Source organism: Danio aesculapii, chromosome 8 (genome assembly GCF_903798145.1).
Source record: "Danio aesculapii chromosome 8, fDanAes4.1, whole genome shotgun sequence".
Taxonomy (NCBI): Eukaryota; Metazoa; Chordata; class Actinopteri; order Cypriniformes; family Danionidae; genus Danio; species Danio aesculapii.
In genome coordinates this window covers 10269323-10294466 of record NC_079442.1, presented here as the reverse complement: position 1 = coordinate 10294466, position 25144 = coordinate 10269323, and the positions used below count along the sequence as shown (strand labels likewise).

General features: G+C 35.7%; 1 protein-coding gene across 1 annotated transcript in view; it reads left to right on the top strand.

Annotated features, from left to right (window-relative positions):
- adgra2 (adhesion G protein-coupled receptor A2) overlaps positions 1-25144 on the top strand; it is a 138501-nt gene that overhangs the window by 36299 nt on the left and 77058 nt on the right. Inside the window, exon 2 of the mRNA XM_056463153.1 lies at positions 19896-19967. Coding sequence (XP_056319128.1) covers positions 19896-19967 — 72 coding nt within the window. The remainder of the gene's footprint in view (positions 1-19895; positions 19968-25144) is intronic.

Genomic DNA, 25144 nt, shown 5'->3' with positions numbered 1-25144 from the left:
AGGTGTAGAACTATCTCAAGGATGATCAGAAGAAATGGACAGCACCTGAGTTAAATATATTAGTGTCACAGCAAAGAGTCTAAAGCTGCGTCCCAAATCGCATACTTATGCACTATTCTACGCCATTTTGTAGTATAAATAGTGTAAGTAATGCGTTCACATTAAAAACTCTAAAAATAATAAGTGCACTTTAATTACCCGGATGATGCACTCATTCAGCCGGTAAAATTAAGTGTGTAATGATGGACACTTCACGCACTCAACGACCGCAGGTTTGCTCACGTAGCAGAAGGGGCAGAGCTATCGGGCGCACATGTTGGATAACTTTATTTATTTTGGATGGTGAAAGCAAAATTCTGCTACGATAATGATTATAGCGCCTCCCGATGGTGAATGCGGTTATACTTACGGCAAGTATTATTTGACAGTTTGGTCATTTATTTTACTGATTTTGCAACCGCCAAACGTCATTACGGAAATGCTTTGAATTTCCGCTTATTAAAAAAACAAGTGCTCCATTTGGGATGACTCTACCTACATATGCTATGCTGTTTTGTGTGTAAGTGCTTAAGTACATGAGTGCATAGTGTATAGTGTGCCATTTGGGACGCAGCTTAAATACTTAGGACTATGTGATATTTCAGTTTATCAAATGGCTGCCATATAACAAAGAGTTTAAAATTTAAGGCAGTCTGAATACGTTCCGTACCCTCTGTACACACTTTGGAGACATCATTATTTTCCATCTTGTAAATACAGGCATAATAAATCCTAATTTCAAATAAACATTTGTTTAAAAAAATGCATTTTAATAATGTTTGTTAATTTAAATATTTTGTCATGCATTAAAGTAGAGGTCTTCAACCCTGCTCATGGGGACCTACTGTTTTGCAAAGTTCAGCCAAAGTATTTGGAAGGCAAGCCTGAAACCATTAGCTAAAAAGGGGTACCAAAACTTTCTTTTTCTGATCCAAAACACAGCCAAGGAAACTCTCAAATGGTTTCAGATAAAAAAGAAAATCAAGCTGTTGAATGGCCCAGCCAATCACCTGACTCAAATCCAATAGAAAATACTAAATAAAGATCAGTTTTGATAGACGAAACCCACAGAAAAATCTAGATTTTTACACTTTGTTGAAGACTTCATTCTCCACACGAGAGTCATCTTTTAGCTGTTGTATGAAGTGGGTTAAAACCTTTCAACAAATTTGTCCTAAAACTATTCAACAACACCCATTCTGAAAAAGATTTTTGAACCACTTCAAATGTTGACTACTGTATATATTTTAGTATAAGTTTGAAATTGTCCTCCGATAATGCTCAGGATGTCCTAGAATAAGATGTTCTAAAAGTTCAGTTTTCCTAAGAACTAGTGGCAGAAGTGTAGGCCATTTAGCTGTCCGAGGGACAGAAACTGACATGGCCTGTTGTTTTGTCTCAGAGGCCTTGCGGTTTGTGGAGACAAATTGAACCAAACCACTCCAGCGAGTGGTACAGAACGGGGAGGAACTAAGAACCACTGCTGTCACAGAGAAAACACACTTCTTTGCCAGACAGTGTCACATTACACTGCCACACCACAGCTGAGGGTCTATAAGAGTCATAGGTACTTTTTAGTGGTGCTGTGATTTGATGTCTTTGAGCAAAACCATGTCTCATGCTGGATAGCCCTTGACATGGCTTGTATGCATTTTAAAATCATACACATAAGGAGCTTTGTCTCTCATGTGGTAATTAGTATAATAATTGATGAAGTTGAGTGTGATCAGTGCCCAGATGACTAATGGTGTGTGTGTGTGTTTTATGTTGATGTTAATTGTGTCTTAAATTAGATGATTCAATTAAGGATATAGATTCTTGTCTGGTTTATGTAGATTAGCTGTTTTTCTAAGGTCTTCTGTTCGATGGACAGAGCTATGACTGGAAAGGACCATTAAATATGTGTGTCTGTATTTTGTCAAGTTTTTATACGCTATTCCATTTGGTTTGATGATTCAGTTATTTCTTTACTTTTAGTTGCTTTTGGTTTGAGTTGTTTCCAACAGTAGGAATATTAGCACATGCTACCATCTGTATAATTCTGACACAGTGTACTCATCCTGTTGAACTAAACCTGAATGGAGGGTATCTGCAAAAGTCAAAAAATGTCCTAAATCTCAAAAGCAAAATTTTAGGCCTTAAAAGTGTCCTGAAATGTTATGTTTTACATCTTAAATCTTTTTTAACAGGTCTTAATTTTCCTTTGTTCATGTTTAGCTACCCAATCTGGCCATTAACATCCATACAATCACCAACATTCCATCTTAATATTTAAAAAGATAGAATTGACCTACTTTCCTTAGAGTAACATTAGCTTAAAAGATATGAATTTATTTACTGCTGAGGATACTGACCAGACATACACACACACACACACACACACACACACACACACACACACACATATATATATATATATATATATATATATATATATATATATATATATATATATATATATATATATATATATATATATATATATATATATATATATTGACAGCTATGTTTTGTTCTATTCTTGGTAAGGGTTAGAGAGTTTGTGAATGGATATATTTGAAAATTAATTAAAAAAATATTCCAACACAAATATTATTATTGTATTATTAAATCTATTAAATTTTATTTACTCTTGATATTGCAAGTAAAAATCTTTCCTAACAATTCGAAAAGAAAAAAATATTACGTAGCATGTAGCCCTGTATAAGTCTAAATTTAAATTCATAATGGTTTAAAAATGTCTTTAAAAGTCTTAAATTTAACCTAGTGAAACCTGCAGAAACCCTGTGAATGGAACCCCCACACACACAGTGGTTATTTTCCTGTTCCCTTATGGGAATACGATTTAGGGTTGTGAAGCTCCAAAAATGAAAATGAAATAAGATAAAGACACTGAGACATTTTTTGAATAAGACAACAAAGAACAGCACTAGTCTTTTAATAATAACAATACATTTCAGGTGAATTGTCCTTTTTATAGAACATAATATAATTCAGAATTGTAATTATTTACAAAAAAATACCATGCAAGATGCAACAAAGGATTATGTGTTTGTGTGTGTGTGTGTGTGTGTGTGTGCGTGTGTGTGTATGTGTGTGTGTGTGCGTGCGTGCGTGTGTGCGTGCGTGCGTGCGTGTGTGTGTGTGTACATCTACGTGTGATATTTATGTACTCTTCTGTGTGTTTCCTTTGGTTCACGTGCATCCTTCCTGTGTTTAGTTTGTGATGCCCTTTCATGCTCCTTTGCTTCCTTTCTAAATGTGCTTCTCTGGTTAGTTATTGGTTAATGAATATGTTATCCTGTATCTGATATGTTGAGCCTTGCTCTCGGTTCTATACCTTCTTTGCGTTTGATCATAAAGTAATTTCTCTGTTGTTTTTTCTTTGCCTGCACCAAAGCAATACTATTAATTGTGAAGTCACTTCAAGGCTTGCTTTGTTTACATCAGTGGTTCCCAAAGTGGAGGTAGGGGCCCCCTCTGGGATCGCTTGACAATGACAGTGGGTCACTTCGTGATTTCCAAAATCAATTACAATTCATTAAACTATTAGAATCACTATATTTAAACCATAACCGACAGATGATAAAAATAGTAGTTTTTATAGTAAAAAAACAACAACATGCAAATGAAAATCTTTTTTCCAAGGATTGGTGTCTTTACGTTAGATTAACAACACAGCAATGGTGTCAGATGCAGCAGATTGATTTTATAACACCAGGTTAAACTTTCTGACACCTTTTTGGCAATCAAATCAAGTACCAAGCACGTCATAGGCACAATGAGCAAAGCAGTCCAGAGGCAGAATGAGAAAAGCAGTCCATAGATAGAATGAACAAAGCACTCCAGAGGCCAAAAGCAACAAGGTTAGTAATGCTGCGTTCATGGATAAATCACACTATTCACATGTAAATAGACGCGAGAAAATTTTGAGTTTACTCGCTTCATTTGCGCGTCAAATTCACTTCAAAATAGACACGGATTTGTGCCATGCGCAAGGCTTCTGTCTGCCGGGTGACTCTAGCTTCATTGCTTAATGGCTAAAATGGGTTTTATTGAGAGATTAGCTTTGTTTATGGGTTTTTCTATGGGTTGAAAAACAGCGTCGATACGTTTGGAGCCATGTCTGAGTCCACTAGATCCATTCAGAGGTGCAGCCAGCTCTGTGAGTTCGAAAACACCTACAGAAACTGTACCTGGATGATGGAGGCTTTCAGCAGTGCTTCCGACCGAGCAGAGCCCAGTGTGATGAACTGTTGACGGTGTTGGCAGGAGGATTTTCCCCCGGGACACCAACAACAGGTACTACGTCATAATCACGGCTCTACAAGACAAAGCTGGTTAACGTGGCGCAAATGTCAGCTGAAGTTCAGATTTTTCAACCTGAGTAATTTGCGTCAATTGTGTAAAATTCTCAACTTGCGTTGCATCATTGCATCATGACGCGATTCGCGTGTATCACGCCGCAGGATGTCCATTCACGTTTTTGCAATGTAAATTAACATGTAAATCACTCATGCTTGACACTTCTTTTGTGTCTGGTATAAACGCAGCATTAGAAGCATCAGACAAGTGAAACAATGAGTTTTTGAATACATTTGAAGTATGTAATGGCTGACATACAAAATGGCTGACCTAGGAAATTCTGACAATGTCGGACTCAGCATGCTATTATGAATTTTGCAGATGAGGTTGAGAAATTATAAGCAAAAAAGCCATTAGGGGGCAGTGTGCCGAAATGCTGCAGATAACCTCTGACCATAGTTGTCATAACACACACTAAGTTTACTGTAAATACATCAACACATTAGAAAGATATCCCCATTTTTGCAAGCTCCATGTTAGATTTGTTTGCAAGTTAAACGAAAACAGTTGGTCTAATCAACTTTTTTGGTCAGCATCGTCTGTAGATCATGTGGTAAAATTTTGGTGAAAATCAAACAAGTTTGGACAAGTGGTGGCGCTAGAGAGTTTGAGTTAGACACTTCAGGCCTTTTCATACTCCCGGCGCAAGAAGGCGCAAGGTGTATTTGCCCCGACGTTGCTATTTTAAGACCAATGGAACCTTAATTTTCAGTTTTTTTCGCCACATTGTTTAAATAGCAAATCCATTTGTGCCACTTTGTGGACTCATGGGCATATCGGTCTAGAAAAGAGGTGTGTTTTTTGACGAACTAAAAAAGAAAGCTGAAAGCATGTCTAAAGTCCATTGCAGAGCGCATTAAATGTGCACCTCACTTAAACATTGCTTAAAATATGCAGGGTGTACAGCAATACGCAAATTTCTTTACATATAAAAAAGAATTAAAGGATTAAAATTTTACAAAAAATATTATTTACTGCATACATATAAAAACCACTGCCTCCATGACTTCTTCATCTCGCTTTTTTTTTGTTTATTCATGACAATTTGCAGTTGCATAATGTTATTGCTAGTAGCAGTATTATTTATTCTATGCATATTTATATTTGTTTTATTAAAAACAAGCTTAGATTTGTCCACCTGTCAGGTTTTGGACCATATGGGACATAGCGTGTGTATTTGGATATAACTCAGGTTTTTTAGTACTCTTCATTATTATTGTTCATTATTTGCTGGATATTAGAACTGAATTTAGAAATAGTTTTAAAACAAATCTTTGCACTTAACAAACAAAATTAATTATGTAGGCTAATGGATGTCTGTGTGTACAACACCATTTCCTTATCCACCAAAAAGAGAAAGATAAAGTAAAAGTAAAGGCAGATTGGAGGAGGCTCATTCTTTAGCCTCGTGCAGCAGATGCTCTGTTTAACTGTTTTCTTGCTAGTGAAGCGTTTTCCACTTACAAAGTCTACCATGTAAATAGCAAATGCGCCATGGCACAATGCAACTGACTCTTAAAGGGAATGGGAGATGAGACTCTGATTGGTTTATTCTCAAAACACACATATAACTCATTAAGAGAATAAGCACATCCCTGTTAGACCATGCGCCGCGGAGCAGAGCGTATTTTTCCGTCCTTAAAATAGCAAAAGTGGATTCGGACATGCCCTTAATATGTTTGCGCCCTGTGTTTTACGCCTAGATTGCTAAAATAGAGGCCTTCATGTTTGCTCTGGTTAATGTTGAGACTGACCTCTGTCATTGTGCCAATTTATAAAACTTTCACGCATACAGTTATATAGGCTGCCATTCAAACCTGGCGGAAGAAGAACAAAAAGAAGTGGAATAATAATAATAATAATAGGAACGCTAACGAAAACAATAGGTGCCTTCACACCTGCGGTGCTTGGCCCCTAATAAATAAAGGCCACAACTGAATATTAAGAATGATCTCTGAGTGGCGGTCTTCAAAATTAAACCAAGAATAGACTTGTGCAGAAATTTGCTGAGGTTAATATTAAATTAAACAAATTAATAAATGATTATAAAAATGATATGGTTGTAATACTGTTGCACTTTTTTGTGCTGTCAATATGCTCATGTTTATATAGGTCTATTGTTGTGTGCGCAACATTTGTATATTTATAAACACCAGAGGAATTTGGGGGTCACAAGTCTGGCATAATTATTTTTGCGGTCGCAGGCTGAAAAGTTTGGGAACCCCTGGTTTACATGATGTAACAACTATTATTGAATGTCCTGCCCTCATTTCTTTTTTTTTACTATCGTGATGTATCCGTTTCATTCTCTAACTTTATTCCTTTTCTGTTTCCTTTTATTCTCAACTTTTATCTTTGTGTTGTCGAACTGTCCTTATCTCTTCCCTTCATTTTGCTGTCCACCTGCTCTTACTCTCCGCACTGTCCATCAAACAGCAGAGCAGGAAGCGCTTTGGGGTTGACCTCTGACCTCAGTCAGGCAAGCTCTGTATAAACAGCTCATTTTCTCCACTTCCTGTTTAGCTGAACAGGAGCACTGCCTGTTTTAGTTTGTTTATAGAGCAGAATGCTTCAAGTTCTTGTGTGCGTGTGTGTACGCAGCATGTTTTATCTCATGTGTGTAGTTTTGTATGTGAGTGTCAGTGTGTACTCATCTCTGTCTGTTATGTGAGAGCAATACAGTTTGTTTCCTTGATCTGATGGAAGTCAGCTATATCTCACTATATGACATCACAATTGAATCATATTTCACAATTACAATTGTAGCAGTAAAACTCTTGGATTATCTGATTATTTATCTCACAACTGTGACATTATAATTCGCCTCACAATATAACTATATATGACCAGTGGTGTAAAGTAGCAAATTACAAATACTCAAATAACTGTAATTGAGGAATTGTAATTTACTAAGAAGTTTTAAAAATGTGTACTTTTAAAAGTGTTTTTTTTTATGTTTTAGAATAGAATATGGCATATTCTCAGTAATATTTGTAAAGGAAACATAGTTCCTACATGTGCCATTTACATATATTTCAATTAATATGGAAAATGAGTGCATGTTTTTATCAAAACTAACACTGGATTTTGTTTTTAAATGTGTGTAAAACAATATAATAAAAAAAATATATATATATTTTGGGTTTTCTCTAAAGAAGTTGTTACTCCACCCAATTTTGAGCATCATTATGGATGCTTTACGTTATAACTATTGAGGTTTAAACGATAGATCCGCAAAAAAGCAGCTACGATTTTGGAAAACACTCATCACTACATCATTCTTTTGCCAAACGATGCATAGTACTATGATAGTTCAGCCACATTGTTTATGTCGTAGTTTATGTCGTTGTTTGGGAAATGCACCCCTGGCCAGCACATTCAACTTTCTTCGGTTTCGGAATTTTGCCATTGGAATAATAAAAAATAAATAAACATTATAATAATAAATTTGAAGGTTCATGATTTTGTCTAACTTCTCTTTTAAATAAAGTACATTAGAAAATTCATGGACAACAACAATAGTCTAATAACTATATGGGCTGCTTTTGCTGCTTCATTTTTATTGGTCTTATTTTACAGGAATAAGGTCCAATATTTAGAATAAAGGTAACTTCTAAAATGTTTTCTTTATAACAACAATACAGTGAAAGTTGACTTTACTTGCATCAGATTCCGCTTGGTCTTAACACCTTGTTTTTTTTTTTGATAACTTATGATGGCATAACAGTCAAAATAGGACAAATGAGCTCCTGTATGGGACAAAAACTGGACCTTTGACAGTTGGAGGGTGGGTCTGTCAAACCACCCGAACCCCCCTCAGCTACGGGGCTGTTACTATCTATAGCTCTATAGTTTCTGGGTCAAATTAACCATTTGTGTTGTTGCCAGCGATATCTCTCAGGCTCACTGTATTAAATTATGCAGTAGATCTGTCTGGTTTTGAGCTTTTATCTTGTGTCTGGCTTCAGTTAGCTGACGGTTCGTGTGCCTGAGCAGAGCATCAGGCGGGGTAGATCAAGGTCAAAGAGCTATTTGAAGATCTGTTCAGCTGGCCGTGTCCCAGAATGCATCCTGATCCTCCCTACACCCTGCAACAGTAGGATGACTGCAGTCGGTTAGTGGTTTGGAGTAGTCACTCTTAGTAATGGCCTGACAAAAGCAAGATGTCATTTTCATTCATTTTGAGCCAAAACACTGAGGCTCAGTTTTGGGCACTTGTGTGGTTCTGAAATGTCCTTTTTAATTCTCTTTAATTAGATGGCAGGATGTTGATTGGCCAGTTTGTCCACATGTGTGCATTTGCTGGAAGTCATTAGCGTGGTTTCTAGTCTGAGCATTAGTCATAGAAAAAAAAGAGCAGTCAAAATGTGTTGATAAGGTTTGGTTGTTTGCTTGCTTGTTTGTGGTTGGTGAGGCTGCCTACATTTGAATCACACTAGCATTTATTTTGAACTGAACTGAATCAACATTGAATAATTTGGTCGGGTGCATTTCCCAAAAGCATTCAAAACACTTCTGCTTATGTCTGATTCTAATATTTTGCTGGCATATCTCTGTAAAGATGCATCATTTGTGGTTTAACATGACTATACATGAGTTCAGGTTCAGTTCAGGGTTAGGTTTAGGGGTAATGTTTATGCTATATTGCTAATTATGGCCCATTTCCACTGAGTGGTACAGTAGGCGTTTGTCCATTTCTGAAAAGATCAGATACACTTTAATAATTATGCGCACATTATTATCATCAGCTCAAGAAGTTCGTTATCTCAAATATAGATGCACCGCTCATGCTTTTAGACGGCCTCGTAAAACAAAAAACAGTACAAGGCAGATTTTGTTGGTGGCTGTTCATTAAGACGACGACAAGGGTTGTTTGAGCTCAGGTTGTCCATGGCTTGTTATTATATGTATATATTATTACAATGTAATGTCTGTGTATTTAAAAATGGCGGTTCCTTTGTTTTCATTCTCCTGGCTTGTATACGCGCTAATGACATTTCTCTGTAAACCAATAGTGTTCAGCTATGTGTTTAGCTCTGCCTTTGGGTACCCTTTTGTCGTGCTAGATACCCTTTCAAAAAGGTACCCAAAAAGTGGTACATTACGGTTCGCTTTTTGGTACCTTTTGACAGTGGAAACGGCCATAAAAGCGTACCGAACCATACCGTACCACTCAATGGGAATGGGCCATTAATGACAAATGTTTTAGGACCTCCTTTTGTATGCACATTAACTATAATGATAACTCAAACTAAATCTGTAAGGTTTCCTGAGTTACTTTTGCAGATATAACAGCAGATATAACACTATAAACTTTCTGGGAAGGCTTTCCACAAGGTTTAGAAGTTTAGAGTGTTTATGGTTAAGGTTTAGATTGTTTCTAGTAATTTGTGATCATTCTTCTAAAAGCAACAAAGAGGCCTTACTTGGCTTGGCTTTTAATCCCAAAGGTGTTCTATTGGGTCGAGGTCAGGACTCTGTTCACATCCCTCTCAAGTTCAAGTGCACACCAAACTTGCTCATCCATGTCTTTATGGAACTTGCTTTGCTCACTGGTGGAAAAGGAATGGGCCATCCTCAAACTGTTTCCACACAGGAAATAGTCAAAATTTACTAAAGCTAAGGGGCCGAGCCCGGCCATTGAAAAACAACCCCACACCATAGTACTCTCTCTACCAAATTTTACACTTGGCACAATTCAGTCAGACTGCCATCGGTTTGCCAGACAGGTAAGCATCGCTACTGTTCTAGAAGTCCAGTGGTGGTGTGCTTTACAACACTCTATCTGACACTTTGAATGGCATTTAACGATGTAAAGTTTGGATGAAGCTGCTCTGCCATGAAGCTCAACCCATTTCATGGAGCTCTCATGCAATCTCTGAAGGTGACTTGACTTCCCTTTTTAGCACAACATTAAGTTAAAATCAGACAATGTCGATTCATGTGTCACAGAAGAATTAATGTAGGTCTGATAATATACAGTGGCTTGTCTTCATAGAGTATTGTATGTTTATTTAACACTGGACATAATTGTTTTATGGTAAGCAGCTTACGTTACATTCAGGGAATACGTTTTTAGTATGTCCATGAATTCATTCCATTGATATTGAGCCCAGGACCTTGTCAATACCATGCTGCATGTTACCTAAAAATTTTATTTGTTCTAAAATAATAATAAAAAAGAAATCACTGCCTCAAATGCTGTCGATTAAATCTGCTCATTAACTTTTGTGACAAGGCAGGAAATAAGACGAACCAGCCGCTGGTTTGCAAATGGAAGCACACACACACTCTCTCTTCATCTCAACATTTACACACACACACACACTGCCATACTGCAAACATGCACTTCAGTGCTGATTGGTAACACACTTCCTGCCACTAAGAGGATATTAAAGACAGTTACGCTTTGCTTGGCTGTGACACATTGAGAACAGGCGATAAAGTTACATGAGTCACAAATGCACACTTTAGAACATGTAAATGTATGCAATTATCAAGGGTGCACATAACTGGTACACAGGTGTGCATTCGCTATTATAAAAATAATGAAATCATAGACCAGATACAGTGCTAGAGTAGCACTTTTGCATACCATGTGTGCTGTTGGCAATCATGTAACCCAAGTTACCACAAAATCAGGCATTCTCATTCATAACTGGTAAGGTAATTGTTACAAAAGTGTTGTCAGCTGTGTAAAATAATGTGCTTGTTTTTGTTATCTAAATTTATTTGTTTTTCTAAGTATTTGTGACATTTAACTTAGTTTGTTATAAGATTTCATGATTTTGGATGTAATTTACAGTTTTTCTCAGTGGCTTTGGTGCATTTCTCACAACACTATTTACATTTGCACAACAGTTAATGCATTTCTCAAAACAATTAGTACAAACTGCACAACTTAGTTGATAACCTGCAAAAGCATGTCACTTACTCAAAATGGATAGCTCATTCCTCAAAAGCAAGTATTCATGTCAATGAAAGTGTCAGTGTCATCAAGATGGAAAGTCCCGACACCATTGTTTATGAACAAGATAATCATGTGGTTTTTGTTATGTTTTCATTATGACAGTTTACTCTGTACATTTTTTCCAATGCAAAAAAGTCAGATTTTGGTGACACTTCCTACAAAAGCTCAAGAGAACGCTATATACTATTTGCACAGCCATTTGAAAACTACAATACAGTTAGACATCCCTGCATTTAGTGAGGTATTTGAGTACAAAACACTGAATATGTATGTTTCACATTTGACTGCATATGCTCTTTGCAATTATCTAATTTAGATATGTAATTTATTCCCAGCATTGTGCAAAAGAATAAATACACCCTTTTTTACAACAAACATAAACTCCCTTTGGGTAGAGCTGTGCACAACTGTAAACAATATTGCAGTAAAAATTGGAACTGATCCTACAACATTCATAGATCTGTAAATCATTCATGAAATTGTTCAGTTTAAAAGACATTTTCAGGAACAAAAAAAAGATTTAAAAATTGTCATAAAATTTGCTTGACAGATTTTGACAACCAGTTTAACATTTTTGCATGTTATGAGGACTATTAGTTTTATATGGAATGACTATTCAGCATTCACAAGTTTAGTTAATTTTGACTGACATGACATAAGCAAATGATAATGTTATAAAACAGCAGAGAATTGTATGAAAGCAATTGATGCATGTCCAAAAGCATTTGCAATTTGTTGGAAGGAATGAGAAACTGCTACTATGATGTGCACAAATGAATAATTGTTTTGAGAAATGCATTAACTGTTGTGCAAATGTAAATAGTGTTGTGAGAAATGCACCAAAGCGACTGAGAAAAACTGTAAATGGTCCGGAAAAAAATACATAGACTTTGCCATGCTTGTGGCTTGGAAGAAGAATAAGGTTGCTTTTAGACCTGCTTAATTTACTTTGGTTGACCAATTGAAAAGCAGTTTAGGAAAAACATACAATATCCAACAATTGGCACATATATCGTCACATGACGACTTTGGTCAGGACCAGAGCAATCAGTGTGGTGTGAAAAGGAACCAAAATGGCTGGAAATGCAAACAGTGTATCGTTTGTTGCCTTTAATCTGAACCAAATAATCTGAACTACAGATTTGAAAACACCTTAAAAATCTCTTTGTGTGCATGGACGGAGTTGCAGTCAAATTATGAGCCATAAGTCCACCTAAAAAGGATTCATGCAAACCCTGTTGAGGGTAAATTAAATATGCAGTAACTAAGTTTAACACCCAGTGGCTGAACTAGGTATTGCATTCCTGCTTAAAACACACGCAAGCGCAGGTTGCCAGATTGAGGACCAAAAGGAGCATGTCTGACTATCGAGCCTAAAAGCTGATTTAAGGCTGATTTAAGTCGTGTTCTAAATAAAGCCAACGGCATGCGCTTGAAAGAATATTTTCCATATTAAAAGGAGTTTTTGTTTTAACCAACACCTGAAATTTATACTTTAGGAACAGCTTCTATTTCTTTCAGCTGAACAACAGGATAAACCGACTATGATCACCTTAAGTACACTGTGAGTTTGAACGCCGTTTTACATGACATTTATTGCCATACTACTAAAAGCAGCAGCAGATAGTTCACTCTTAAAATAAAAAATAAACCATCTGAAATTGAACTTTCGAACTGTGACTCAGTGCAACCCAACACATATCAGTGAATCAGCATGCACATTTATTAATGTTAAAGAGGTTTAATATGTATTAGTTTTTAATAAGCCTTACTATTTTGTTGGAGTGCAGTAAGTGCACTATTCTGTGATACTGAATGGCTGTTTGAATGTTTCTGTCATGTTTCGTCTGGTGCAAACAGTTAAATTGCCCATGACTGCTTACTTTGTCATGGAGTGTATTGTTAGGACACAGGGCTACAATGTAACCTGCTCACCTAATGTTTACGTTTGTAATTTTTATATTATTTGCTATTTAATAACAATTCGGTCATGGGTGCATACTCTCAGAGCCCTCCTGACTGAATGAATTAAATACTCTGTTTTCCACCAAGGAAACTGGGGGTGCTGAAATATAATTGGCTAAACGAGCATTGGGTGGCTTAAAGGGACCAAAACAAAGACAGCCGTTTGGGCACAGAAAGACATATTCAAAGCAGAATACTTGACTTTGCATTGTTTTTCAGATAAACAAGAATGTTCACTTAGCATGTTTCTTAAATATATATGCAAACATATTATGTATTTTTATGCTTTAGAAGAGACCAAAACTTACATATAGCACTTTTAATCTTTAATAGGTGCAAACCAGGCAATCAACAGGATATGTCGGTCAGAAGGGTGCAGCCTGCAATGGCCATCCAGCCCTATCCACATCAATGTGTGATATCAGAAGCCACGCCTATGTCCAGAGCACATCACCTGTGATGTCACCTAAACAATATTGGATTAAATAAAAGTTGAAATAACACAATTCACACAATGACGTTTTTTTTATCAATCCCACAATCTTGAAAATTTGTGTTGAAAATGATGATTTCTTTATTTTCTTTTTGTATTCAACCAATACAAAGGCCAATAATAATAGTTAGGCCATAATAGTATTATTAATAATAATAATAATGCCTATTTTTAGAGTATGCATTATTAGCATTATTTGAAAATAATAATAATAATAATAATAATAATAATAATAATAATAATAATAATAATAATAAACCTATTATTAGAGTATACATTATTAGTATTATTTGAAAATATAATAATAATAATAATAATTTTAATAATAATAATAATAATAATATAATAATAATACCTAATATTAGAGTATGCATTATTAGTATTATTTGAAAATAATAATAATAATAATAATAATAATAATATTTTAAAAAATAAAACTATTTATTATTTCTATTATTATTATTATTATTATTATTATTATTATTATTATTATTATTATTATTATTATTATTATTATTATTATTTAATTTCTAAATGTCTATTTAACAGTCTATCAGCTCCTCATGATACATTACAGATGAGGGCTCTAAAAATACACCTTCAGATTAAAATGTGCAAATAAAAATTTTCAGTAATGGAATAGTTTTATGTTTTGTAAATACTGAAATTTACTGAAAGCCAATATATTTTTGACTGTATGTTTTGAATATTTAAATGATCTTGCTGTAGGCCATTACATTATACATGCTATATATAATTTCATCATGATTTAAGTGAAAAGTGAGAACATATAATATAATGGCATGATAAGTCACAATGTAAAATTGATATTTTAAGGGCAAACAGACATCGATCTGACACGTAAAACACATTTCAGCTCAGCGTACTTGCCTTTGTGTGTTTTTGTTTGTTGTTTGTATGAGACATAAACCTAATCCAAACCTGTTGTTCACAAGCTCAACCCATACTATCATCTTCTCTTTCCTTTCTTCCTCCCGATAAGACTCTCTCTGGTCTCTGGCCCATTAGCCAATGGCGAAAGGGATAATTGTCATGGAAAAGAACAGGCCGCACGTTTGATGTGGACCTCGACTTCCTTTTGATGTAAAAATGTATCCACTGTGATTATCAAGATTATGGCTTCCTCCCCCTCCTCTTCCTCATTCCCTCGCCCTTTCCATCCCTCCATTAAGCTGTGAAGATTAATTGGAAACAGCCTTGTCTGATGGCTAAAGTTGATGTTCTTTTTGGCTGTCGGCTCGATGAACTCATTTTGGGCATCAGCTTTCTCAGATGCTTTTCTTATTTTAAGCACCATGCCATTTTAAATAAAATTTTAAAACACACTATATAGATATTTGCTGATAATATTCAATAATATTCAATATATTGTGATAATGAACATACACAATATTGATATCCTTTAAAAATACTGTGTGTAATTATTTATTATTATTCAATTATTATTTATTATTTATAAATTATTTAACTTTTAGAGTTCTTTTTAAAAATATTCATATTGTATTTACATGTGGTGTTTATAACAGCACCAAATGCTTGAAGATTAAATTGGTTATCGTAATAGTTCAAACATTTTCACATGTTAATCTGGCTTACGTGCTGAAATACTGATTGAAAATTCTATGACTATTTTTAGGGTTATTATACACTCTCAGAAATAAAAGTATGGGATCTGTCACTGGGGTGCTACCCTTTGAAGGGCTTATATTGGTACCTCAGAGATATATTTTAGTACCTAAAAATTTCAAGAGGTACACTTATGTAGTTTTTAGGTACAAATATGTACACTTGAGGTATTATCAAGGACCCTAAAAAGTACCTCCCAAGGGACAGCTTTCATACCTTTAATTTTTCAGAGTGTACGTAAAAGCAGGTTAAAATCATAATTGTTATTTCATAAATATTTAATTAAATGGACTTAATCACTAATGTAATTTAGATGTATTTATTAAACAAATTTAACAAAGTAACTGTAATAAATCTGCCTTTTACTCACTGTTAATATGAACTAATATTTTCTAATGAGTCTTTATTGTAGTGTTACCTACTTTATAATGCTTTTAATTTGGTTGAAACATTTGGTTAATTTGAACATGTACAGTTGAAGTCAGACTTATTAGCCCCCCTGAATTATTAGCCTCCCTGTTTATTTTTCCCCCCAATTTCTGTTTAACGGAGAGATTTTTTTCAACACATTTCTAAACATAATAGTTTTAATAACTAATTTCTAGTAACTGATTTATTTTATCTTTGCCATGATGACAGTAAATAATATTTTACTAGATATTTTTCAAGATACTAGTATTCAGCTTACAGTGATATTTAAAGGCTTAAATAGGTTATTTAGGTTAACTAGGCAAGTGAGGGTAAATAGACAAGTTATTGTATAACGATGGTTTGTTCTGTAGACTATCGAAAAAAAATATAGCTTAAAGGGGCTAATAATTTGGTCCTTAAAATGGTTTTACAAAAATGTTAAAATTCTTTTATTCTAGCTGAAATAAAACAAATAAGACTCTCTCCAGAAGAAAAAAACATTATCAGACATACTGTGAAAATTTTCTTGCTCTGTTAAACATTATTTGGGAAATGTAAAAAAAAAAAATCAAAGGGGGCTAATAATTCTCACTTCAACTGTATATAAAATGATGCAATACCCTAAGTATTTTTGATTAGGTTAGGTTTTTAGGTTAATATTATGATAATACCATTTACGATGATTAAAAACTTGAAAATGTGATGTGTCATGAGCCTAAAATGCAATATATTGTGCAGAGATTGTAGTTTTAATGCTGTTGTTTGTTTTCAAGATATGATTACTTTATTTTTTTATTAGCAAGGGCATCAAAAATGACATCAAATGCTGTTGTTTTAGAAACATAGGGGTTATACTAATAAACTGTTGTTTTAATAGGTTTATACTAATACGAGATACTGAATAAACAGGGTCTACATAGTAAATTAACCCAAAAACTTTCATATGTGTCGCATTTTCTTTTATCTTATGTAGTTTTGCTTCTACAGTTTCTTCGGTGCACCGTGATGCAGACGCGGACAATTCTGTATCGTTTCAGTAACAATCATAACCAGTTATTGTGTACTGACGTCATTTATCTCATATCCGCTATATTGCGGTAGCTTACTATGGCGAGTGTGGCAAGCGTGAGTGTTTAAAATGCTCCAACTACTTAAAAACGCAGAAACTGTGCACAATTTCACTGCGTGTGTGTTTGCTGGACAGTCTTTCACTGACACTTACTGCAGAAGCCCCTTTTTCACTGTTCTGGAGAAACTGAAAGTAAACTCCATTTCTCTCTCTCTCTCGCTTTCTCACTGTGGACCTTTGACCTGCGGTCGTGAGGTAAAGTTTCCTCTCGGCTGTAACAGCGAAACTCGGATACAGACACGAGCGCGTGTATACATAGCGAGTTTTCTTCTCTCTGTCTACCATGGATCAGCTGTGATTGCCGCTGCCATATATAAGTTTCATTAATTGGTGAATGGCGCCAGCGTGTTGGAGCCAATCGCAGCCCTTTCTGTTGAGCGCATGACCTGTCATAAACTTGCTAGACAAGGCTCAAGAAAATGAGCGGGTCGGGATATTTATATTTGTTTATTTGCTATAAATGCTCATGTTGTTTTCTGCAAGTACTTGAGTTTTTTAAGGTACAGTTTATATATCTGACTGTTTGTATCAAAGAACAAAATTGTATTACAAATAGCATATAAATATGTTCATAAATTTTAAAACAAGAATTGCTGTGCTGTGAAGAAAATATAAAACTGTATATGGAAAGCATCATTAATGCACCGTGATGCACCAAGATATCAAATTGAACCGAATCAATGGCATGATAACCGAACCGAACCATGAGATCAGTGTAGGTTCACACCTCTACTCACCAGTATTATAAGGACACATGGCTTTAGAATGACAACATTTCCCCACAAACTAAAAGCCATATATGTAATTATGACTTTAATATAATAAGAATTGAGCTTTTAAACCATAATGAAGATGTGTATACAACTATGACCTTATTTACCATGATGTGTGTGTATGAAATTATGACCTTATATACCAGTGGTCCCCAACCACCGGGCTGCAGAGCGGCAATTGGTATAGGGCCACATAAGAAATCATTTATTATTTCTGTTTTATTTATTATCTGAGTCTGAACAATCTTTTATTTTGAAAAATCTTTTATTTTGAAAAATGACCACATTCTTTCGGTTACATCTCGGTCACTTGAGCGCCAAAGTTTAACCCACAAGATAGCAAAAGGAGTTAGAACAGACATCTTTGGAAAGTTTCTTTGTGAAGGGGAAAAGGCCCAGTGAAGACCCATGAACTGCCAAGGAATGGATCCGCTACCAATTCGTCAACAAATCAAGTAAATCGCAAATGATGGCACTTTAGGGGTCATTCACTTATTGCTTCTTTCGTTATTCGCACTTTCCAGGCACACCTAGTTAAAAACATTTCTTTTCAGAATGGTGCGAATGAACCGCGAGTCACATGACAAGAATGCACCGATCAGCTTCATACTTTGTATGGAATATACACATTTTTTAGGCCAACACAGAACATGCTAACACTGCGTTTTCTCCATAAATAAACTAAAATTGTCAAGCTTTGACCAGTCTGTGGTGATAAAAAGGTTGGGGACCACTGCTATATACCATGATGTGTACAATTTGATCTCGTTAACCTCTGTCACGATTACCAGCAATCTAACCACCATAGATCGCTGGAGAACATTCACACGAACTACAATCCTGCCTCAAAAGGAACTACAGATCCAGTCATGCAACACACACACACACCTGTTCCAAGTCACCATTGGTTACACTCCCACAGCTGATGCTGCTCATGGACTGATTACACACAAATATATATGGCTCACTTTGAGACACTCATGGCTGAATCTTGTTATATATTATTGTGAACATTACGACGTGGTTTTGCTTGCCTTCCATGTGTAGACCTTACTTTGTTTTGTTTGTTTACATTGTATGCTGCCTGCCTTCTGACCTATCGCCTGTTATTTCTACTATGACTCTGGATTGACCATACACTTCTGTTTGTTCCTGTATTGACCACTGCTTGCCTGACCATTCTGTTTATTAAAACCTAAATCCTGATCAGTACTCCTAGATAATACTGAGATTGTTGTTGTGTGTGTATGTGAACGTGTTTTTGTAACATTAGGCTCAATATCTTGGGAAAATATTTTTCTTTATTTTATTGGGTTTTCGTGTTCTTTATTAAATTGGGTTTTCATGTTTTATGGGGACGTCCCACAGATATACTGGAATGATTTTTAATCGGTTCAAACTGCATACAGTAGACAACATTTCAAGCGGAGCAAAACCTTTTATCAAAGCTGCCCTATACAACAATACCCATTCTTGGCTTAGGAAAAAAACATTTCTGATCCACTTCAAATGCATTCTGTCCTCTTACCCCAACACTACCCCTAAACCCAACCCTCACAGAAAACATTCACAAGTTTTACATTTTCAAAACAAATAATTCAATATGATTTATGAGTCGTTTTCCTCATGGGAACCAAAATAGTGTCTCCACATGGTGAAAAATGACTGGTGTTACTGGTATTAAAATGTATTCCCTAGCATTGGGAAGTCAAATTTGCGGTGCGGATTTTGACTCACATTTGGTGATTTGTGAGTGTTCGTTTTAGGCCAGGGGTGTGTATAAATCTAATACTGCAGTCATGGAGACTGTAGGCAGCAAATGAATACTATTTGTGAGACCTGGCAAGCGTGTATAACATAGGTGTCTAGCCATAGACGCATGCTTGTGTCAGGGTGTTTACTGCATATGCATATTTTTGTTGGACACGAGCGTGTGTGTTTTTGTTTAGCATGCTTGTTGGCAGGGGTGTGCATGACAGTATGTGAGTGAGGTGTGTTTTCATTGGATACATGGTGGGATTTTATTTTACATCTCTGCCTATGAATGTGTGATCTCTGTCATCACAATGACTCATTTCATCTCGGCTTTGCCTTTCTTTGCAGAAATCTGAGCAACAACCGTATTCGTATGCTGAAAAATGGCTCCTTTGCTGGCTTATACTCCCTTGAGAAGCTGTAAGTAAACCTCTTCCTTGTCATAATATTTCTCACCATTACAAAGCGCAGTGGTTTCTTTGATGCTTGGCATCTAGGCAATGGGCAACTTGAGTCTTTATGGATTCAAGTACTATACAATAATACGAGTAAGCATTGACTCAACAAATAATATTTTTAACATAATATATCATTATAAATGATTATGAAATAATTTGGAAAAAGATAATGCTAATAAATGCTGGGTTCCACACAGTTCCTTCATAGTGACCAGGGCTTGACATTAAAGAGCCCCTATTATGGGTTTTTGAAAATGACTTTCCATGCAGTGTGTAACACAGCTCTAAGTGAAGTGAAATATCCAGCTAAGGCTTAAATCTGAAAGTGCGCTGTGTTTAAAACTATTGATTCTTCTATAAAAGAGTCGACTCAGAGTGGTTCAAATGAAACATCAGGGTAGCAAATCTTTAGCCGTGTCGGTGCTATGCCGATACGGAACTCAAGCCCCTCCAATTTGTTTTGCGTGCAGACCCAGGAAAATGAAACCCCCGGCCCCGCCCACAAACACTGTAGAAAGAAAAAGAGGAAGACAAACACTGTAGCAGATATTGGTTAAATCATGTCGCAAAGACATTTTGCTCTGTAGTGTGAGGGAAAGTTAGTGTTATTTTCCCTACACAAAGATGAGGCTTTGAAAAGTCAGGGGTTGAAATTTATTTTTGCAAAAATACCTCAGCATTACCTCAGGCTCAGTTTCAGCCTTGTGCTGTCTTCTGGTAATTTTTCTGATGAGTGCTTCAGCAATCTACACGCTTACAATGTGGGATTCATCGGCCGTCTGTTAAAGGAAGGATCAGAAAAGACTACTGATGGATGGGAGGTTGTCAGAGCTTGACAGGAACTTTACAGTACACAGTTCATGGATCAGTTTCTTTTTCACAAGTGTAAGTAACTTTAGTGTGTTTAAAGTGGTTGCCTAATTTTCTCTAGCTTGCAAATTATGTATTTAATTGTGACTTGTTACTTGTTACTTGTAACTGCTCCACGCGGCTTGTACTGTGTCTGGTTAACTCTTTATATTTTCATATGGCGTCTAAAGCTATGGTGAAAACGCAACGTGTGCCGCTTTGTTTACAGATATTTATACGTTTGTGAGCTTGTGATCCACTGCTGTTTGTTGTTGCTATGGCCACCGTCTTTTGCCAATGTGTGAATTAATACTGAATGTGTGTCATGGTTAAGAATAGAGCAAAATGCTTGTGTTTAACTGCATTGCTTTAATGCACTCCTGCCTTGGGCTTACACATATACTCTGCACTCTGACTACTTCAAAGTTGTTGATAAACCATGGTGGGCATTTCTCTCTGTTTCATGCTGAACACAGTCGACCAATTGCAATAGACTGGGTCATTAGACCAATCAGCGCAGATTGGTATCGTGCTAAGGAGGGGTTGGGGAACAAATTAATCGCTGAACGAATCGTATGAGAGTAGTTGGGATAATTAGGGAAAAATTACTGCATATTATAAGACAATGACAGTGTTTTTTGACCTTGCATGCATATCAGCCTGATGTTGGAGACCCCCAAAACAAAAATATGACCTTTTTTAATGCATAATAGAGGCTCTTTAAAACCCACCAACCTGTCAAATGCAGGTAGATTTCAACTGTGGCATGTTAGACAGGCAGCCCCACTAGCCACTTTGGCTGGTTAAAGTTATTTTTTAAATTGTAGTTTTCTTAAAAAACAAAGTTTAGTGCCAGTGTGAGAGATGACAAAAACCAAAATACCTGTGTTCACGTGAGCAAAAGAAAGCAGGTAAATACCAAATGAGATATAAATACCAAATGAATACGACATGATGACCACACGCGCGGTGAGACACAGGCGATTCTTACTCACTGATGATGGCTTCAGTATTGCATGCACAGCTGATGTGATGCGCGCGAGTTCAATTCAACAACTCAACTGTTGTTATCGGTTCTTTTTGAAGCGGACTGGACAAAAAGTGACGCTTGTGCACCCACAGTCCTGCTGCTTTCAAGAGCTCCAGATTTTTGAAATGTCTTTTTTAAGCAGCAGTGATTGTTTTCGCCTTAATCATTCTTTTAACAGATTTTTAATTGGCCCAATGTTGACTATGTGCACATGATCATCCTTTCATTATCCTTTCATTATAATTATCATTATGTTTTTCACTTGCTTTCTTTTGCTTGCACTTATTTTTAGCTATAAGAATTATTTATTTTTTTGAATTTATTTTTCGTTGGCTATAGAAAAATGTGGCAAATCCTTAGTGTTGAGCCCTGAAAAGTCATGTGATATACAAACTAATTGCAATTTGACACTATGAAACCACAGGCCATTTGCTCATGCTCATTAAGCAAGGTCATACACAATACACAAAAACACAAAAAATGAAATGAAGGAGGCATGCGGACATAACATATAATCTAAATCAAGTCATTTTAGCATGCCAAAGTCAAATTTATACATATAAAATATATTTTCCTGACAACAAAATTGTGGCTAGTGAAAATGGTGAGTGACTAGTAATGTTGAAACTACTAGCCACAGTAGCTGGTGATCAAAAAAGTTGATGTCAAGCCATGATAGTGACCCAATACAAATTTAATAACTTAGTTTTATAAATTCATGTAGATCAAACATAAAACAAATAAATTCTCCCCCAAAAACTTTAAGAATTGTGTTGTTTTAACTCATTTTAAATGAGTGGTGTGAACAAACATTAAAAGTCTTTTTTTTATGTAGAAAGGTTTTGGTCACACTTTACAATAAGGTTGTAACTAAAATTTACAATATGCATACATTTATTAATCCTAATTTTAACTAAAGCAGCATTACAATCCAAAATTGTGCTTGTTAACATTAGTTAATGCACAATAACTAACAATGTATGACTATTTTCATTAAAGTGATAGTACACTTCATTTCTGTCATCGTTTACGCACCTTTACTTATTTCAAATTTTTATGAGTTTCTCTCTTTTAAACACAAAAGAAGATATTTTGGCACACTGGCTCAGTGGTTAGCACTGTCGCTTAACCACATGAAGGTCGCTAGTTCAAGACCCGGCTGGGTCAGTTGGCGTTTCGTCAGTTTTGCATGTTCTCCTCGTGTTCGCTTGGGTTTCCCCCGCAGTCCAAAGACATGCAGGTTTAGGTGAATTGAATAAACTAAACTGTCCATAGTGATGATTAGAATGAATGTGTATGAATGTTTCCCAGTACTGTTGTGTAGCTGGAGGGGCATCCGCTGTGTAAAACATATGCTGGATAAGTTGGTTCATTTTGCTGTGGTGACCCCTGATAAATAAAGGGACTAAGCCAAAGGAAAATAATGAATGAGTGAAATTGGCCGTAGTGTATGAGTATGTCGTGTGTGCGAGAGTGTATGGGTGTTTCCCATGAGTTACAGCTGGAAGGGCATTCGCTGTGTAAAACCTATGCTAGAGTAGTTGACGGTTTATTCTGCTGTGGTGAACCCTTATAAATAAGGTACTAAGTTGAAGGAAAATTAATGAATGAAGAAGATATCTGGAAAGCTGAAACTATAGAATCTCAAAATATTTATTTTTCTTAATATGGATGTCAAGTTCTTAGCTTTCTTCAAATGATCTTCTTTTGTTTTCAACAGAGAAAAGAAACTGGTTGCACTTTATTTTGATGGTCCGTTTGTTACATTGCATCTACATGCCAACTAATTCTTATTAGGTTATAAGTAGACTGTTAGGTTGGGGTTGGGGTTGGGGTTAGGGTTAGTGTAAATTGACATGTACTTGCAAAGTTTCTTATAGTCAGTTAAATGTCTGTTGAAGCAGCAGTATCAATAGATATTAGGCAGACAGTCTACTAATACTCAAATGAGCCATCAAAATAAAGTATTAGCAAGAAACTTTAAAAAGAAATGACATTTTGAGGTCCACTATTCCTTTAAATAACTTTTGTAATTAATTGATTCAACGATAACGTGTTTACATCAAGAGAAATAATTTTAACATTAAATAAATGCAGTACATAAATGTGTAATAAATAATAATTTCTTTCAAAAAATGATAAACAACATTTATTGAGCATCATAAATGGTTTCTGAAGGATCTTGATATATTGAAGACTGGAGAAAAGTCTGAAGGAAATGTGACTTTGCCATAATTATAATTTTATAATATATAATAATATAGGCGCAGTAGGTAGTGCTGTTGCCTCACAGCAAGAAGGTCGCTGGTTCGAACCTCGGCTGGGTTAGTTGGCGTTTCTGTGTGGAGTTTGCATGTTCTCCCTGCATTTGCCTGGGTTTCCTCCGGGTGCTCCGGTTTCCTACACAGTCCAAAGACATGCAGTACAGGTGAATTGGGAAGGCTAAATTGTCCGTAGTGTATGAGTGTGAGTGGGTGTGTATGGAGGTTTCCCAGAGATGGGTTGCAGCTGCAAGGGTATCCGCTGCGTAAAGCATGTGCTGGATGGGTTAATGGTTTATTCTGCTGAGGTGACCCCGGATTGGTGAAGGGACTAAGCCGAAAAGAAAATGAATGAATGAATAAATGAATAAATTAATTAATTATATAGAAAACAAGGCTTGAAAGTGTAATATATTTTCACAGTATTACAGTTTTTGTTGCACTTATGATCAAATAATTATTGCCATGGTGAACTGCTTTCCAAAAACAGCACTTATGATCATTTTCACAATTCTTCTACAGTATGTAGAGCCAACAAAAATTTATGCTTAAAACGCATAATAGTCACATAACAATCATGTACTATATGTGCAAAGGATATCCATTTTTTTGTTTCGTGTTTTTCCTGACACAAATTAAATTGTGATGCAGCCACAATGCAAAGCAAACCATACAATTCATATAATTCAACAGACCACTGTTCATTATTCTATATATACTATGGATACAAACATCTAAATACAGTGTTCAGATGTTGCCTTTCTAGAAATTTGTTCCTTAACAACAGCTCCTGATTGTTGGACTGCACATTTCATTTAAAGCCACCTCTTAATTGGGCAATTTTTGTGATAATTATTTTATCCTAAGCCACTGACAGCAAACCAATGCTGTATTTAGAGAGAGGGTCTATTATTTATTAATTAATTAATTAATTAATTAGTTTATTTATTTATTTATTTATGTTTTTTATCATTCATTCATTCATTCATTCATTCATTT